A 19,286-nucleotide genomic window follows, 5' to 3' on the forward strand; every position below is an offset into this window, starting at 1 on the left:
GGGATGGAGCTGCGAGGAGCTAGGATATAGAAGAAATTAAATTATCTTTTTTAATAAATTATTGAATATTTATATATGAAAATTTGAGATTATAGACTCTTTTAAAATAATTATGGCAAGTCAATTATTACTTATTTACTATTGTCTCAGTGGGAATGATGTAATTGTATGTGAATGAAAAGACAGATCTTGTATATCCTGTGAGATCAAATCTTAAGAATGTGCGGCTGTCTGTCATACCCCTGGCTCAGGCCTTAAGTCGAGACGTGACAATATCAATAATCAGAAAATTAATTCGATATTTTTTAAAATATAAATAATGTAAGTGAAATTTAATTAAATTTGTGGAGATGTTTTTGTAATTTTTTTAAAATTTTTTAGATCACGTCTTTAAATAAGACTCATAGTTTAAAATGGCCGGCGTTTTTTTTTTTTTTTTTGGCTAATAAAACGAATCTTCGATTCACTCTTTTCACTCTCTTTTATGGAAGCCAACCAGGTTTCTTTGAGATAATGAAGTAATTGAGTCTCCGATGATTGCCTCAGTGGATGTCGTATGGACAAATTTGATGGATAAACTAGAATTTTAGATGGGTTGCCACATGAGGCCGAATGAATCTTAGAGAATATAGTTGTACAACCTGATGTAACTTGAGATGTATTAGGTCTAAAGTTAACTTAGTTCAATGACGTGTTATAACTATGGTAACCGGATGTGTAGGTCCGGTCTCGGCCGTTGTTAGCACCAGGAGCAGACATTTATCCTTTGATTTATTATTAACGTTGTTTTGCATTCATCTTTATTTATCTTGCCGTATTTATATTACTTTATTTTTTAGCTCATAGCTGTTAGTCTTTTGCTCCTCCAAGAAGATGGAACGTTGATAGTAAATCTTTGAAGTTCAAATTATCAAGATTCATCCATCAATTTTTTTTTTTTTTTTCAACTTTAGAAACTGTTGGCATGCCTGTGCAGCTGCACGATCCGGCTGGCAACACTCTATTCTCAAGTGTTGTGCTATCGCAAAAAAATTCTCTTTGGAATCATTTGATTTGGTGAGAACTTCATTTAAGGCCAAAATGAAACATAGCATCATGCGGTAAAAAGTAGTCCATCTACGGTAATGTAATCTAACTTGACTCAACCCAAATTCTTTCAAGGTTTAAAATTTGAAGGTAGTTCTGGTGTCATAATTTATCTCATGGAGTTGGATTAGTTAGAGTTGGTTTCGCTTAGGATTCTTTTGGTTAGAGATAATCTGACATGAGAAATGAATCCTATATCAGATTATCATGTTAGGTATGAAAAAAAAGGAGATAGTAAAAAAATTGATGGTCCTGTGCTTAATTTTCAAAGAAAGAAGGTAAAATTAATATTATGGGATAATTAGTATTTAATAAATTTATGAGTAATGGTATTCTATATTTGATAAAAATACTTTCAATAAATTATATATATAATCATTAAATTTGTTTAAATGTCTTTCCAATTTTATTCAATAAAATTTTTTTATAAAATAAAATTAAGATGGAGATGATATTATGTGATTATAATCGTTATATAAAAATTAATCGGAGATGATAATATTATTTTAATATTAAAAAAATATTTTATGTTGGAAGATATATTTATAAATTTGATTATATTTCTATTTAAATTTATCTTTAATAAAACGTAGTAATTTTTTTAATATTATTTTTTAAAATAATTTTATATAAATTAAATATAATAAAAATATTTTTTTATAATTTTATTTTAAATAAATAATTTTTAAAAATTATAAAATTATTTCATAATTTGATATACTAACCAAACGGATCGTTAGGTTTTAATCTGATCCAATCTGCCTAATCTATTTATGATAGGACGGGGTCCCAATGGGGGGGAAAATATTTTATGTGGATTATCGTGGGAAATTACTTGTAATGTGGTTTAGGTTCATAGCCTACGGCCGGTTCGCTCCCGCAAGGTTACGCCCGCGTCCGCAAAGTATAATTCCCCGTCCACTTCCCATGGACTCCTCACGCCATACTCGCTACTCACGCATATTCGGATCCGAGCATACGCGGTCGATGGTGCATCGCCGTTTCTCCCCACCGACTCCGAGTCGCTTCTAGGGTTTTACTTGCCCCATCTATAGGAGCAGGAATACGGCGAGAAGAACATCTCTTTTTCCCCCCCGTTTGATCTCTGATGGCGGCTGGGACCGTTGGATTCCCGGCGGAGGGGGGCGGCCCCGCCGGTCACAACCTCGCTCGCACCTTCAAATACCTGATGGGTAAGTCAGTCTCAGACGTGCGTTAATTTGCATGATTTCATGATCTATGTGCCTCCGGTTTCTTTATTGTTAATTTTATCGTTTTCAAATTTTTCTTGGGTTTTCAGCAACGCAGTTCCTGTCGAGGGGAATCCCATTTATATTTAATTCATGGATCGTGAGGCACCTCACAGAAGCCGACTATGCGGTAATTCTGCCTTCCTTACTTCTAATCCCATTCATCAGTTTCTCCAAGAATGTAAGTAAGATGGTGACATCTAGTACAGAATATCGCTGTTAAAACTATCATGCGGTCATCTTGGAGTTATAATTCATGACAGAGGATTTGAGTAATCTTGAAGTTAGTAATTCAGTGATAGAGGTTTTGAGTAAAAATGTTGCTTATCCTGATGCATCACTTAGGTGTTTCCATCAATCACATCTTTCTCACCTAATATCTAGTCACGTTCAATAAGTAGCGACAGATTGAATCTACCTGTTGGTGTAGATGAGAATTGGGTGACATTGTTGTTTTGAAGAGTAAGGAAAATAAAGATCCTGTGTGCGTATGTTGCATGTTTTAGAGGAAGACAAGAACAAAGGAAGATGCTTCTTTAAGGAATTTGCCATGTGAAACTGATATAACAACGGCATCCCAATCTATAATATCCAAAGTCATGCATTTCACATTCAAAAAAAAAAAGAAAAAAAGATTTAACTAATAGACTGAAGCTGTAATGTGCTGTTACTGAATCTTATTTGGGGATCAGGAAATGTTTTGTCATAAGAGAAACCAAAAGATAGGATTTTAACTCGTTATTTTAATTTGGAGGACTCCCTATGGATTGTGGATTTTATTCCCAAGCAGAAATTCTTAAAAGTTTGATACTATTTTACATCAAAGAGTTGGTTTTCTGATTCACCTGTACATACGATCCAACTTCAGTTTCCATTGCACATACTCTGGGAAGTTTTGTACTGTTGCTGTCAATTGTCTTGTATTTATCCCTTTCCTATGTACTATTGGATATATTTCTTATTTCCAAAAAATGAAGGTTTTTGGTACAATCGACATGCCAGATATAGGTCTAGATTCCCTTGCCAGATTCTTTTAGTGCTTTTCGTAACTTGTTGACTAGTTTTCATAGGTTCATATATTACTTCTATGCTTAGAGTCATGGAATCAACTACTGCCAGAATGGATGGTAGCATCAGCACCATACTCTTCTGATGCAAAAGTGGCATCCTTAAAGAGCGTTGGGGTACTGTAACTATCCATGTTGATAGATACAGCTATTCCAGTATACATCGACAGTGCCATACTGACTGTACTCATCAATATTTATGATTTTTCTTTTTTTTTTTGATGGTATCATTTTCAGGACATACCATTAATACCAATACTGTCTTGATACCGCATTTTGATAGAGAATCCATATTGGATTCAGTACTAATATTCAAAACCTTGCTTAGAGCAATAAATTTAGGGAAGATGTTTTTGAATAGTCCACAAGCATAGAAGGATGTGAAAGAAGTAGCCGAGAATTTGTCTTAAATCAGTATAGCTGCTGAAAATGCTTATTGGATCTATCTGGTTTATCCTTTCTATATCACCTAACCTCTTGTCTCTTATGGCTTACAGATTATTAATTAATTCAAGAATTATTCCATTATCTTAATCCCTGTGGAACAGGAAACTGAAGCTGATATTGTTTAGCTTGATACAATTACCTAACAAGATTAGATTTTCACACAATTTCGTTTGCAGTATAAGTTAATTTACCTTGGTTCTAAAAATTAGTTTCGACTAAAAGAGCACTAAATGATATGATTTAAAATGATTCATCAAGTATGGTAAAATAAGATATATAATGGTTCATCAAGTAAAAGAGAGTTTGTATATATCATTCAAACATTTCCAGGGTTTTCCCATCCACTAATATTCAAGAACCATTGCTTCACTTTTTTCGCAATGAATCTCCTCTTATTCCCCTTCTCACTTTTTGCAACTATTGCTAGCTTTCACCAAAGTGCATCCATTCCTGTGTTGGATCTAATGATTTCAAATCTTGCAAGTAATATTTTACAGGTCATTGTTTTATCCCCATCTATCATAAGATTTAAGAATTTTCTATATTAATGGTGCAAGTATCAATTGCTGTGATTTATTAAAGGTGATCAAAAGATATTCTAAGATTCTTTGGTTGATTCTTTTTCTCCACGTGTTCAATCTGCCATTTGTGGATCATGCTGTTTATTAGTTAGAGCCTCATAACTTGTCCTTCTATTTTATTACTTTTTTGCAGCTTTATGCAGTACAATTTCATCTTTTTGTTACCTGCATCTTATTCTTAAGCCGCGAGGGTTTTCGCCGTGCATGCATGCGCACTGATGTTCGAAGGTCATCCTCTATCTATCTATAATTTTTAAGCGATCTTCTTAATCTGGCTACTATTTAACTTTGATGACAAGATGGACTTATTTGGTTAGTTTCTCTTGCTTAAGTTGATTCTTCGATCATCCTAGACATGTTGAGATTGCGAAGTTGTCATGATTGTTCATTATCAGCTGGGAGCTGCATTTGATGATAATGGAAGCTAACTTCTTCTTCTTTTTTTTTTTTTTTAAGTTTTGTTTTGTTGTGTTGTGCTTGAGAAGCTAACTTCATTTCTTAATCAAGTGCTAGTTCAATCCATTATCACTTTTCTGTAGGGAGTTTTAATTTGAATTATTTCATGTATTATTATCATCCTGTACAGTTATGTATACAAGACAATCATAGGCAATTTTGTACTCCATTTTTTTTATCACGTTGGCCATATTCCATTAGGTTAGGTTACAATAAGTGCCTTGACCCAACTATATTAGCCAAACAAATACTGGTGATGTCAGCCTCCCTTTTTTTTTTGGGTATGTGAGAGTTCAAGATTTAGATCATAAGTTGTAACTCGTGTATGTGATTATTTTGCTCTATTTTTACAAAGCTACACCGGTCATCATGAACTAAACTGATTCATTACACTGAATCAATGGGGGAGAGTGGTCGAACAAAAACTCTAACTTCAGCCAGATGGTATACCTCTTGCTTGCCTTGACAACATATTGTGGTATGTGGAGGAGTCCAATTGTAATTTTGTGTTGCTCTAATGTTCATATTTTAACTTGTGAGTGCATCTTTTATAGTGCAAATGTTGCAAGTGTATATTAAAGTAATAGTTAATCATGACATGCTTATATTTTTCATATTGCCTCACGAAACATTGTCAGATCAGAGAACTATTTGTGCTTTTCATCTTTCTTTACTCTCTTTTCCATACTCTTCTCTTGCCTTCATGCACTTTCATGTTATTAAGCAATAAGCATATCATATAGCTAATGTGCTAGTTAGGAAGAACTGCTCCTTTGCATAATTGCATATTTCTCTGTTCCGAAGGCCATCCTTTTGTTATTGAATAAATTCTCAATAGCTTACTGGAGCTTGCATTGTAAACATATCAATTTATGCTGAAGTGATCCTTAAAGGTGTTCCTTTATCTTCTACATATCTATTATTTTATACATACTAAAAAGTGCCATTAATCCTATTTATCACCCAAAAATGTTTTTAAAAAGGAAAAATACATTCTGGACAGTACTTTGCCTAAATGGCAGTTTCAGTTGTGGCAGTTCTTTTCTTTTCTTTCTATTGCACATTCATGCATAGGAAAGATAATACTCATCTTTATTACAGTGATGGCTCACCAATGGAAGAAAATGCTGCGAGGCTATTGAAGGTAGCTTGGATGACTTTTCCAATTGGCATATTTTTTACTTTTGCAGCCTGCATCTTTGTATTCTGGTATCAGAAACTCAGTTTTTCTGAACCATATGCGCAAGCTATACTGATCCATGGTAATTTCAAATTCCATCTCCGGGGTCCTAAATATTATACAATGTGTCCACCTATTGTTGAAGAAGTGTAAGGTAACTTGGATAGTGTTATTAACTTCAACAAAATACAAAACTAATATGGCTCTGAGTGTTTTGCTTTTCATCTGAGCTGCAAAAAACATCTCAATCCTCTAATTGTATTTGATTTTAGCAATCTCATGAAGAGTTTTACCAAGAGATGGGAGCCCGGAGAGTATAAGGGTGCTAGACAGTTATAAATTAGGTCATGATGTGTATTGCCGTTAAAAAATTACATGCAATTAGTGCTAATCCACAACCCGCTCATGCAAATGTTTGATGATGCCAATCCTGGGCCCAGAGGTTAAAAGGATGTCAAACTATAAAATACCTGATTTGGCTTCTGCTAATGCTAATGTTGTAATATAACAGAGGCTAAACCTCGTGATTGAGGAGGAAGGAATTCTCAAACCAGATTTCAATTAGATGGGATAATCCATGCTAACTTTGGTTATTAAAGAGCATTTAATGATTAAATTATGTTGAAAGCTAGCATGCCGTATCTTTGTGGTATTTTCTTCAAAAACATCAGATTTGAAGTTCCAGTCCATTACCTTTTTGGTCCTTTAGATTGCTCAAAGTTCCTTCTTACATCTTTTGTTCCCCCATTTCTAATCCCTGGTGTTATTTAATGATTGATGTGGTCCAAATTGGCAGGAGTTGCTTGTTTATTGGAGTTACTGGCAGAGCCTCTATATATTCTTTCTCAGAACTTGCTTCTCCTTAGATTAAGACTGTTGGTCGAAACTGCAGCAACTATTCTACGTTGTATGACAACCTTCATCCTCATTGTCAAACAAAGTAACATGGTAATAACATATCCTTGGGTGCTCTGTGTTTATGTGTTCTGAGACATTTGAAGTGCTTCATGATATTACTGGGTTTGAGCAACATCAACTAAAAACAAATTCTGACATGGTTCTTGTAATGTTCATTGATTTTTGCAGTCTTCTCTTATGCCTGCTCATTGGTAATATTTAATCTACTACTTGCAGGAAAAGGGAATTGTTTTTGCTTTCTCCCAGGCTGCATATGGTGCTACCTTGTTTTTAGGATATTGGTTTTATTTTCTCCTCTTTCGTATCATCAGGATTTCATATCTGTTTCCTTTCAGGTTTGTCATCTTGACTTGCAGACATGTAAGATTCTTCTCAGTGCACGTTTGATATTTGAAACAGCTGGTGGAATTTTTTCTTCTTTCGGGTAATTTTTCCCCCTTTTTTTCAATAATCTAGCACATGAACACAAACACTTGCTGTTTTCAGATTATGGAACTTGATGGACTATGATAAACAACTTTGGCACATGTGTGTATTATTTACTGGCCAATCTGTTCGAAAGTTGATTCTTCAAGAAGGGGAGAAGCTGGTTCTTGTATGGTTGGATACACCCTATAACCAGGCTGTATATGGTCTTGTGGACAAGTTAGGCATGTATCTGTCTCAAACATTTTAAAAATTCAAATCAAATTTTCTCACATTTTGGATTTCTATGACCACCATATGCAATTCTCCCCACTAAATTCACTTTTATCTTTACATAATTCATCTGATTTGTGATATTATTTTTCAGGAAGTTTAGTCGTAAGATTGGTTTTTCTTCCGTTTGAAGAAAGTTCATATGCTACTTTTGCAAAATTAGCATCAGGTTAGTTTCTTCATTCAGCCAAAAGCCTTTTCATGAAAGCTACTTGTGAGATAGTGTTATTTAACGTACTTTCCTGGCTGGAGTGGTTACTGAAGCAAATATTCATCTGATTGGTTCAAGATTCGATTGGCTGGTTTGTTTACTGCCATTATTTAATGTAACATAATTTAATTATGTTTTCACCTTTATTCTTAACAAATTATGCCATAATCGTGTGTGTTGGTGGTAGACATATGACTACACTGTAAAATGTAGTAAATCATGTTGACTGACTCATATTTTTTAATTTTTTATTCAATTTAAGATGTCCAATCAAACCTGGCCAAACTGGTTTACTCCATAAGCACATCATTCAGATGTTCTGCTGATCTGGTGTTCAGAATGTTATGTTTCAGTTGATTCTCATTCCTCGCCTAATTCACAAGGTCTGAGTTAAAAAAAATGGATCTGTTATCTATGGGTCGGCGTGCGACTGCATTGCTGTTGATGATGGTTTGGTTGTTGTTGCTGTATTGTCTACATTGTATTTTTGCCATTATGTAGCAGTTTGAAATTTTTGGTAGTGGTCAGATCAGGAAAAGAACTTGCTGATGGTACATGCTGCATTGTTGATAGAAGTGTCTTTTACAGAGTGCGGGGACTTTAGTATACCGTTTAATGAATCTGCTATGTGTAAGCATGGGAACACCCAAGAAAACATATATCTCTGTTTTGGCTAAAACTGTTCTAAGGGTATGAAGTTTTCATAATGTTTCTACTGTAGTATCTTTTAAATGCCTTGCATCCTGTTAAATTCTGACTTTTATACTTTTTTTTTTTTTTTTTGGGTTTGTTTTTTCCCTTAGTATTGCATGCCAATATTTGCAACTAATATTTAATACTATGTCTATATGTCTACGTTTTGTTACGAGCAATATTTTCTCATGTTATCTGGATTCAGTCATTGACTACAGATTTATGTTTAAGAATCTTACTCTCCTGACTGATTCCTTATTCATGGAAGTAGATCCATCCTTTGCAGGACTCTTAAGTGTTCCATCTTTCTTCTTGGGCAGGACAATCACCCCAAAGGAACACAAGGTTAGGGAGTTCTTTAGTAGAAGCCCTGAAGCTTGTTTTGCTGATTGGTATGCTTATATATTCTTTTGCTTAATAATTAATTTTGCATGTGTTGTTGTCAAGGAAATAGCCCTACAACTTCTGTTTGCTCCTGCAGTACAGACTTTTACTTATTTGTCTTTGAACCTTTATAGTCTGCTGTAATGCTATTTTCTTTTTTCTTTCCCTAGTTTTCTTCTATAAGCAGCATTACCATATGAATCCTATTCTCTGTCTTCCTTGTTTTCCTTCATTTAATTTATTTTCTAAGTCATTTTAAGTTATATTAAGTTAATACATCTCACTATTGTAGTGTTGATGATGATAAAGATGCTTGCATCGGGACTAATGGAAGATAGAAGGCAAACAGGTTTTTTTAACCATATTTATGGAAAAATTTAACCCAATACGACTTTTAGCCTTCTAAATGATCATTTGTGTTATATCTATTTAAATTTACTAAACTTGGTACACAGTAACCATAGTGTAATAATTATCCAAATCTTTAGAAGTATGGCCAGATCTGTTGATTAACAATAAAATAAAGTAGCTAAGTGTTGAAAAAAGTGGACTCATGTTTAGCAACTTGAAGTACTAAGTCATAAGTGGTATTACCTAAGCTCTTCCAAAGCATGTCGAGGTGCAGCTGAGACCCATGCATACACATTAAAACGTCAAAGTTCAAACTGTGCCTTGCATGGTCAACTTGTGAAGAATTTTTTTTTTTTGTTTTGAAATTAGGATTGTAAACTCCTGAGTAATGGTGGTGAGGTTCCGTCAACTACTGGAATTTGACAACAGTGAAGTAGAATACAAATTTAAGATAGAGGTTGGTTCACTGGAGTAATGGAATTATTTGATTAAAGCAATTTGTTTTATTTCCATATGATTACTCTTGTTTCGTATCTTAGCCAGCTTGAGTGCATTTCTTTTGGTGGAAAACAATGTAAAGAGTGGAAGAAAAAGGTTGAATCCACATAATGAATGAAAGGAAAAGACGTTAGAGAACAACTATTTACGAAAAGTTGAATTTAGCCTAATATGGAAGTGGAAAATGGCTTCAGCTTACTTGGATAAAAACTTATTCCGGAAGCATCATATGTTCTCACAGTATTGATGTTTCCATTTCTCGATTGCAAAGCAGACATAGGTCCACCTTTTAGTTGTGTTTGTCATTTGTATTTAGCTTAACAGATTGGTCTTTGACTTGTTACAGGCTTTGTGGTAATAGCATTTGGTCCAAGCTACTCATATACTCTCATAAGAATACTCTATGGGAAGAAATGGAGTGATGGAGAAGCTTCAGCCGCCCTCCGTTATTATTGCTTTTATGTCATCGCCTTAGCCATGAATGGTAAGTCATTTTGTTTACCTATCCAATACTACATGTTGTCAGAAGTCTTGTAGCTGTAGTATCTGCATGATCAATTTTTCTAGTTTCCTACTCCCAGATTTCTTTATTAAGCATGGTTCAGTACACCTCTTTATTTTTTTTATCCTTTATCTTTTAGATTGACTTCCAACAAGATAGACATATCTTCACAATGTTATCTAGAGTAATGATACATTACTTGGTAAGGTTTGGAGTCTGACCATCTGTAATTTCTGTGTGTGCATGTCTCTGTTGTTATTAGCAGCCGATGCTTCTACTGTCTGGTAGTATCAGGGATAACAAACTAATGCTGTTTTATTCATTAAGGAAATTCATTGAAGAACCTCTTTATTATTTTTATCATTTATCTTTTAGATTGACTTCCAACAAGATAGACATATCTTCACAATGTTATCTAGAGTAATGATACATTACTTGGTAGGGTTGGGAGACTGACCATCTGTAATTTCTGTGTGTGCATGTCTCTGTTGTTATTAGCAGCCGATGCTTCTACTGTCTGGTAGTATCAGGGATAACAAACTAATGCTGTTTTATTCATTAAGTAAATTCATTGAAGAATTGCATGGTCAACTTTTCTGAGATACTTCTCAATATTATTGAATTGCTCATTTGGCAATGGCCAAACACCAATCAGATGTACTCTTGAGTTCATTTGCTTTGTCTTAGCTAGCAAAACTGTATGCTCCCATATTATAATTTTATGAGCTAGCTCATGCAACATAAAGTATTGCTCTCTGTTAGTTTGTCACCCAAATGTTAGAGTTAATATCTTGCTATATAACTATTGAGATGGCCAAGATTTTGGGTTATACATAAAATAAGTTTTATCAACACAAAAATATACAAAAGGATTCAAATATCATAAAATAGTCATATCACTGAGGAAAGTATATTGCTATAAAGGAAATGACAATGCACATTATGGCTGAGTTTATTATCCTTCAGCAACCATTTTTACCAAAAGTCATGTTTTCTATTTTTGCAAATTCGGATATTCATTATCTTTTGAGGGACGATCCTTAGTTTCTTTCACATATGATTTCTGAATCTTGCTCCATAAGTGATATGGCCTGCCACCTTACTCATGAATACATGAAATCCCTTCTCCTCTGATTTGTCACCTTCCCACCCCTTCACATCCTTAGTAGCTTGGCTTCTCTTAACTTCTTACTCATGAGAGGGCCTGGAATTGACTTAGACCAAGTTGTACGGAGCGAAACTGGGCACATCTGCTCTCAATTCAGACTCATTTGGATCACTTCGGCCTAAATCTCGAACCAAACCAGCAAATCGACTGAGTTCCGCACAGGTTTGTTTCGATCTGCCCCAAACCAAGCGGTTCAGGTTGGTTTTGCAAACCTTGGCATAGAAAGCAGGTTGGGGAGTGGGGCAGTCTGCTGCTGCTGCTAGTGCTGGTTGGGGGTTAATTTGTCGCCTAGGTTAGGAAAGAGATACAGAGAGAACTGTGGTATTGAGTGACTCGGTTGGGGTGGTAATTGTAGTGGATATTGGCAGATGAGCATTGTGATGGATGTGCATGACAGAGGCAATGGCCACTAATAGTGTTGGCTATGCATCATGGGGGAGGACATGTGTGGTGGGGGGAGATTGATTGAGGATGCATGGATGGAATAGCTCCCATTCAATTCAAAGATGCTGACATGATAGTGTTTGAATTTGGGCTTTTAAAATGAGAAGACCCAAATGCTCATAATTGATAGAGCTGTCGAAGTTGGTGTCAAGGAACATATATCAACTGATTCCTTAAAACTAGACATGTTTGCCAGTTGGTGTAAAACTGGCTGGGTAAAAATGGGTTTAACCAGTTTGTTGATTTTAACAATCTTATGGAAGAAACTTGATGGACCAAGGAGCCTGTTCGCCAGTTCTTTGGTTGAACTGGCAGGCCAGGTCTGGGTTTGATAAGAATGCTTCCTAAAAAGGCTTCTACAAATACGTAACTCCCTTGTAATTTTCATGCCTATTCAGATTTAACAAGAATTTCTAAGAGAAAATTTAATTAGGGAGACATGACATTCTGTTTGTAGGAACTGAGAAAAAACAGTCATAATCCACCCAAGAACCCATTATATTAGGGATGCAATACCAGATTGTATCATTGACTGTCTTCCCTCGATTTCCCATCAATTTATCTTAGCTTCCCCTTGCATTAATTTTCTCTCCTATTCAAGTATCACCTTCTACTTCATTATTTGCTTCCACGAATTCCACTTTTTCACTGGAGCATTTGCTTCTTGATTGAAGTGACTTCTTCCCTACAATATATAGCATTACCCTTTTTTTGGTGGTGGGAACTTTTTTTTTTTTTTTTTTTTTAACTTTGTGATTATTGCCTTTGTAATATATATTTAACATGTAATTGTTTTCCCTGGAAAAGATGTTTGGTATTGCTGTTAAAATTGTATGATTCATGATCCAGATCAAAATGACCCTAAACAATCCAGATCACATCTTGGATCAGAATCGGTTTAGGATCACAAGATTTAGATCCTCTTGATGGATGACACATTCCTTTTGATCACGAGATCCAATGCGGTTAAGTTATTTGCATATTAAATTATGTTTAGGTCCATTTCTATAATTTCTTTGATTATGTGGTTCTTAAATTAGTTATACTAATAAATCTCAGAGTAAAATTAGAAAATCTGTTATTGTGGTTCATAAAGTTAAAAATAAGATGCAAATTTTTCTACATTTACAACCATATGTTAAATTCTTATTCTTGTCTATTCTAAAGTGTTGTACACAAAAGGATAATTAAATTGATAGATAGTATGAAAACATCTTCAATAACCAAATGGAATGTTTTTTTCACAAGAAATATTATATATGGGCCTAAATTGGTAAGGCTGGGCTTGTTTTATATATGTTTTTTATTCTACATTCATCCACTTTTTGACTCGTATTTTAATTTTTGTATTTCTTTTGTATTTAGGAATTTCTGAAGGAAATCAGCAAAATCTTATAGTCTATAATCTAATTCACGATGCGATCTGATCTAGCCACCTCAAAGATTTACAACTCAATCTGATCTCGACAACTTCAATGCCTCATAAAGAGATCAGATGTATACATGTCATTGAACTTTACTTTTATTGTCTCTCACTTTAAGTTAAAGAAAAAGAATAATTAGAACCTGATTAGTGTGATGTTTGAAGATACAAGTATTTAGTGGCGTTTCGGCCACCAACTGGTAAAATCCTCCCTCTGCCCCTGAGTCTAAACCCTCTAGATTCAAGCTAACAATAAGACCTAAGTATTTAGAGGGAGAACTAACAGTTAGGTCTAAACTCTAGCCAAAATAGAGGTTAACATAAGCCTCCAGTCTTGTATGTGGTAGGTAAGCTGAAAGACGTAGAATCTCTATTTTGCATTATAGGGTTTTTTTGACCTTGTTTCAGTTCAGAATCTCTTTTAGTACTTCTTGTCATAGTTCTTCTGTTAGAAGGAGCATTATCTTCTCTCGAAGATTTTTTCCTGCTAATCAAGTAAATTTGCTTCATGGATTGTTTTTTCCAACCTGAGTTACTAGCATACCTATTTTTCTTTTAGATAATATCTTGATTCTTATGGTTGGACATCTCTGACTACATGTTACTGTTGTCATTAAAAAGGAAAACTGAAACTCCAAGAGAAAAGGGCATCAGGTAAGCTTTCACATATGTATGCTTTAGTGTGGAAAAAGAGAATCTAATATGTGGAGGCAGTTAATATGGCCCATCTACAATTTTTCATTTGCCTTTATGCATTCTGTAAATATGCTTGTGGACTTGCATAAGTGTGGTATAATGGTGCTTTATTTGCAAAATCTACTTCTACTAATTCGCCTTTTTAAATGTTTTGTGATAATCTAAATTAATTTTTCATGTTGCAGGGACATCTGAAGCTTTTCTACATGCAGTTGCAAATGAGAGTCAGCTTAGGAAGTCGAATGATTCGTTGCTTATATTCTCTGGGATTTACATAGTACTAAATGTCCTTCTGATTCAATCTGCCGGAGCATTAGGATTAATTGCTGCTAATTCAATAAGTATCCTTTTTGCACAATACATTTCTGAGAATAATATTGACTTGTAACTTGTAAACATTACCTTTAGCATTTCCTTTACAGTATATGTACATATAGATGTGTGTGTGTGTGTGTGCATGCTTCGTGGCACCTTGGGTTCATTGTTTTGGCCCTTCAACCATTTTGGCATGATTTAGAGCTCTTTGCAGAATTTCATTTAGCTACACCTTCTGCCAAGGTTCATAGGACTTGATTAGACAGTTAAAATATTTTAGAAAAGCTTCGTTTATAGTTGCCCTCTTATTGTGTAAATGCCTTATCAATACTGCTGCTGCTATGGTTGTTTTATTCCCCTGGTTACTTAAAGATGCTACAGATATTTTCGGTAAAATGTAAAGATAGTTAGGGTTTGAAAGGTTATGAGGCAAGGCCTGGTGTTCTGTAGTTACACATTCAGTGATCGCTACTGCAGAAAATTGCTTGCTGGTTTGTAAATACGTGTAGGAAAATTGGGTACATGACCTTCATGTGATGGAAAAGAATGGTGGTTATCGGTTGCTAATATGACTGCTGTTGCATTTTTGAAAGATGTGCATTAACTGCAGTAAAGAACAAATGTGAACTTAGCTGTCAGTGCATTCAGTACATGCATGCATGCATGTATGTATACATATGCATGTATGCACATATGGGGACACATACTAGCACACATTTATGCATGTATTGACATATTGTTAAGGATTTAAGTGCAGCTGTCAAGTTAAATGCCATCCAGTGCCTAAACACAAACGAAAAAAAAAGGATGGGAGAGCCCTTTTCACTTGGTATCTGGAGTTACCAAAGTAGTATCTTCCTGTGCTGAATGAGTTATGGGCTGGCACTGCTTGATGTCAAGTCTCTCATCCAGTACACTTTATATATATATATAAAATAATAAATGGCTGTGTACGTGCATCTCTAGAACTTGCTTGTTCCTTGACCCTTGCAGATATGATGCTAAGGATTGGATATTCTGCTGTATTCATCAAACGGTATTTCCAGGTGTGTAGGCACATCCTCGACATAGTTGGCACATTGATCATGCTACTTGTAACTTATAAAGCTCCCTGTTTCTGTTGATCAGAGTTTGCATTTATATTTTATATTTGAGTTTACATTCAGCTAATCTTGGCTCTCAGGAATCTTCTTCGTTTTCTTTTTACCGATGCTTGCCATCTGGATGGACCATTCTGCTACTTTCTGGTGCTACAACACTCATATCTGAGAGAACATTTCTTGATAAGGAGAACTTCTGGCAGACTATTTCCCTTCACTTGGCCATTGGCATTGGATGCTTCTGCATCTCCTCTTTTGTGATGTATGTGCTTATGTCCTCAGTTTCTTCATATATTTATAGTGCGTGCCTATATGATGCTTTGATTTGCAAAATCAGTTGTTCTGTTTTTTTCACCAGCAGCACCACCATCACCATGTTAAGTATTTATAGGCCTGCACCTTACTCATCTGGATCTTAGAAGAATCTGAGTTTTACGGTGTCATCTAGGTCATGAGCTTAACCAATTTATGTTTATGGTTGTTGAAAACAGATATCATCGTGAAAAGCAGTTCATCAACAAAATCATGCGCATCCATAAACATACCGACTGAAGACTTATTTTCTCTGATGGTGAGCGCTTAATGTATCTTAATTTTGGGTTCATGATCTCTTGCTTGTTGACTGTATTCTCACCTCTTCAGTAGTTTGATCAACTACTCACTACCATGACTATTCTGTTTTTTCGGACGAAGGGCCTGGGCATTGATACTTGAGGTCTGATTCTTCAGATATCGTTAATTTTCATGATATAACGTGAAGGCCCGTAAAAAATTACTTGCTTGCTTATTATTCACAGCTTTGGATTGATAGGAAATTTTGCACGGGAACTCAAGGGCACTTCCCATTTTGTAGTGGCTGCGTTTGGGTGGTAACCGAGGGTATCTGATGTCTGACACATGAAGCTGACTTCTGATGTTTTCTCCTGTGAAGTTAATCAGAGTACTTGAATTGTGGGCTGTAGTTGCAGCGTGTTTGTTTGTGGGACTCTCACATTGGAAAATTGCCAACTTTTTGTCTTGGGATGTGTTTCTGTGAAGCGTTTTTTAGGTTGTGGGAATGTATTGCAGGGGTAGCGTTGTAAGAGATATTTTATGGTTTGGGTAGAACTTATAGGTGTTAATCTGCAAATTTGAATCAGTAAAAAGAGAATTAATTTTATTTACTTGTCATGCCACAGTTCTGTTCTTTGATTTCATCTTTGAATCATTATCTTGTACATCAATTTAAGCGATGATTCTGTAGCTGGTTCTAAGGCTGCATACGTGAGCCATTGGTTGAAGAGATTTAAAATGTTTATAATTTTCATGGTTTATTTAGTGGAACCATCACCACCTGGGCCTTGTTCACCTGCTTAGGGATCACAATGGACTGGATATGGGTAGCATCAGTCGATAGTCTTTCTGTTCCATGATTGAAAACGCCATATGCAAATCAGTCCCTTATCCGTCTCAGGTTGGGTAGGGTAAATTAGATTGTGTGCGTCAGATCAGGTCATGTAGATAAGATGGACTGGATTAGGTCAGGTCGAATCTGCTTAGAAACTTATCATTATAAATATTATAAAATAATTATTTCTTTGAAATAGAGATTTAAATTAAGGAGTCAGGTTTGGAATGGCAGGCCCACTTTGGATGTTTTATTTAGAATTCATGCCTGCCTTGGGTGTTAACCAGATCAAGTAAAATCCACCCTGTTCATATTGGGTTGGCCCAATCCAATTAGATTAACTTGTTGGGTTGCTGATCCAGTTTTAAAAAATGAGTAATCCTTTGTGCACCACATGCGGTGCAATAAAATTAACGTGGAGTACATCGTTCAAACATATTGGAGCATGTAGTGCATTTAATGATTGAATAGATATTTAATATCATTCAATTTTTTCTATCTTCAATTTTTAGTGACGAAAATATTTTTTTCTTCATAGAACAAAAAAAAAAAAAACAGTATTATTACTTCTTGATGTTGATTTTTTATGAATATGTTATAATATATTGAACAATATATATGACTTCCTATGTTTTTATGACATCTTGAATAATGTATACGACGTTTTAATACCTGATATGACTTTCTGTAACTATATATGATATTCTGAACAACATATATGACTTCTTGTGAATATATATAACATCCTCAATAATATATATGGCTTCTTAATGCCTTATATGACTTTCTGTAAGTATATATAACATCCTAAACAATATATATGACTTTCTGTGAATATATATGACATCTTGAACAATATATATAGCTTTTTAATACTTTATGTGTCTTTCTATAAATATATATGACATTCTGAATAATATATATGACTTTCTGATATCTTATATCACTTCCTAACAATATATATGACTTTCTGATGGCTTATATGACTTTCTGTTAGTTATAATAACCAACGGGATATTATATAAAGATGCAGAAAGTCATATATACTGTCCAGGATGTTATATATTTTTACAAAAAGTCGTATGTATTATTCAGAATGTCATGTATATTAACAGAAAATCATGTAAGGCATTAGAAAGCCATATATATTGTTCAGCATGTCATATATATTCATAGGAAGTTATAAATATTGTTCAGGATGTCACATATACTCATAAGAAGTCATATAAGGATTAGGAAGCCATATATATTGTTCAGAATGTCATATATATATTCACAGAAAGTCATATATATGGTTCAGTATATCATATATACTCATAGGAAGTCATATAACGTATTAAGAAACTATATATATTGTTCAAGATGTCATATATATTTATAAGAAGTTATATATATTGTTAAGGATGTCATATATATTTACAAAAAAACATACAAGGTATCAGGAAGTCATATATATTGTTTAAGATATCATAAAGATACAGAAAATTATATATATTATTTTGAATATCATAATATATTTATAGAAAGTCATACAAGATATCAGGAAGTAATAATATTGTTTTTTCTTTGTTCTACGAAAGAAATGATATTTTCGTCACCGAAAATTGGAAAAAAAATTTGGACAGCATTAAATATTTTATATCTGTTCCATCATTAAGTACATCATATATTCTAATATGATTGGACGTTAATTTTATTGCATTACATATGCATGCGGTGCACAAAAATTGTATATTAAAAAATATTGGTTGTAATTGTTGTTACTTGGATTGTTTGCTTCTGGGTGATGCTTTGCCGGCTTGGGGACTCGGCCACTTGATGTTCCCTTCTCTCCTAATAAAAGCTGCACGGCTGTAGGCCTTGGCCCTTCCAAATAAAAGGAGAAAAATTCTAATAAACAAGCCTGTTAATTTTTAGGTAGCTCGTGAATAGGACATGGATTTTTGATTGAAGATGAGCTCCCAATTCTGTGAAATCGTAGATCACATAAATAGTAGATATTTTAGGAATTTCCACTTGAAACAGTTCAGGGTACTCCAGTCTCCTGGTCATGCCCACCATCATAGGTGGTTGAGATTGGCTCAAGTCGTCCATGATTTTGACGTTTGGGTGAGTGATGTTAAGCATCTTAGTTCCATTCGGAAAAAAAAAAAAGAAAAAAGTACCGAACCTCTTAGATAGCAAAATTGTTGGTCGGATGAGGAGTTTTAAGTAATTTTCTATTTGAATTGCTTTTGACAAATATAGCATAAACAACCTCTTGGATCGGAGCGCACGTGCTGAGAGGTGGGGTGCCATAAGGTTTTTTTATTAAAAAAAGGCCAGAATCCAAAATTGCACTTAACAAACTTTGTAGCCTTAGGTCCATTTTATGCATTGATTTGGTCAAGATTGCCTTGTTTACAAAAGGAAAAGAAAAGAAAAAAAAAG

At 34.5% G+C, this 19,286-nt stretch overlaps 1 protein-coding gene across 10 annotated transcripts; it reads left to right on the forward strand.

The window, feature by feature from the left end:
- Nucleotides 1-1,960: 1,960 nt before the first annotated feature.
- Nucleotides 1,961-16,632, forward strand: LOC105043675 (uncharacterized). Of its 10 annotated transcripts, none has more exons than XM_073255700.1 (17): nt 1,961-2,279; nt 2,387-2,466; nt 4,565-4,659; nt 5,989-6,149; nt 6,864-7,015; nt 7,202-7,320; nt 7,472-7,639; nt 7,783-7,853; nt 8,909-8,980; nt 9,265-9,321; nt 10,168-10,305; nt 14,240-14,395; nt 15,363-15,415; nt 15,553-15,731; nt 15,961-16,040; nt 16,115-16,184; nt 16,267-16,632. In XM_073255700.1, the coding sequence occupies exons 1-15, from the start codon at nt 2,195-2,197 to the stop codon at nt 16,019-16,021; spliced, it is 1,647 nt and encodes a 548-aa protein (XP_073111801.1). In that variant the 5' UTR covers nt 1,961-2,194; the 3' UTR covers nt 16,022-16,040; nt 16,115-16,184; nt 16,267-16,632. The 10 variants fall into 10 exon arrangements, with proteins under 10 accessions (XP_073111801.1, XP_073111798.1, XP_073111802.1 ...); XM_073255697.1 differs by having other exon boundaries at nt 16,281-16,632; XM_073255701.1 differs by having other exon boundaries at nt 16,163-16,184.
- The last annotated feature ends 2,654 nt before the right edge of the window (nt 16,633-19,286 follow it).

Source organism: Elaeis guineensis, chromosome 4 (assembly GCF_000442705.2).
Source record: "Elaeis guineensis isolate ETL-2024a chromosome 4, EG11, whole genome shotgun sequence".
In the NCBI taxonomy this organism is placed as follows: domain Eukaryota; kingdom Viridiplantae; phylum Streptophyta; class Magnoliopsida; order Arecales; family Arecaceae; genus Elaeis; species Elaeis guineensis.

What these genes read in the sequence shown, in the direction of transcription:
- LOC105043675 (XM_073255700.1), top strand. Translation starts at nt 2,195, where the DNA reads ATGGCGGCTGGGACCGTTGGATTCCCGGCGGAGGGGGGCGGCCCCGCC. An exon ending in CACCTTCAAATACCTGATGG is followed by an intron (nt 2,280 to 2,386) that starts GTAAGTCAGTCT and finishes TTGGGTTTTCAG; the next exon opens with CAACGCAGTTCCTGTCGAGG. An exon ending in GAAGCTTGTTTTGCTGATTG is followed by an intron (nt 8,981 to 9,264) that starts GTATGCTTATAT and finishes TCACTATTGTAG; the next exon opens with TGTTGATGATGATAAAGATG.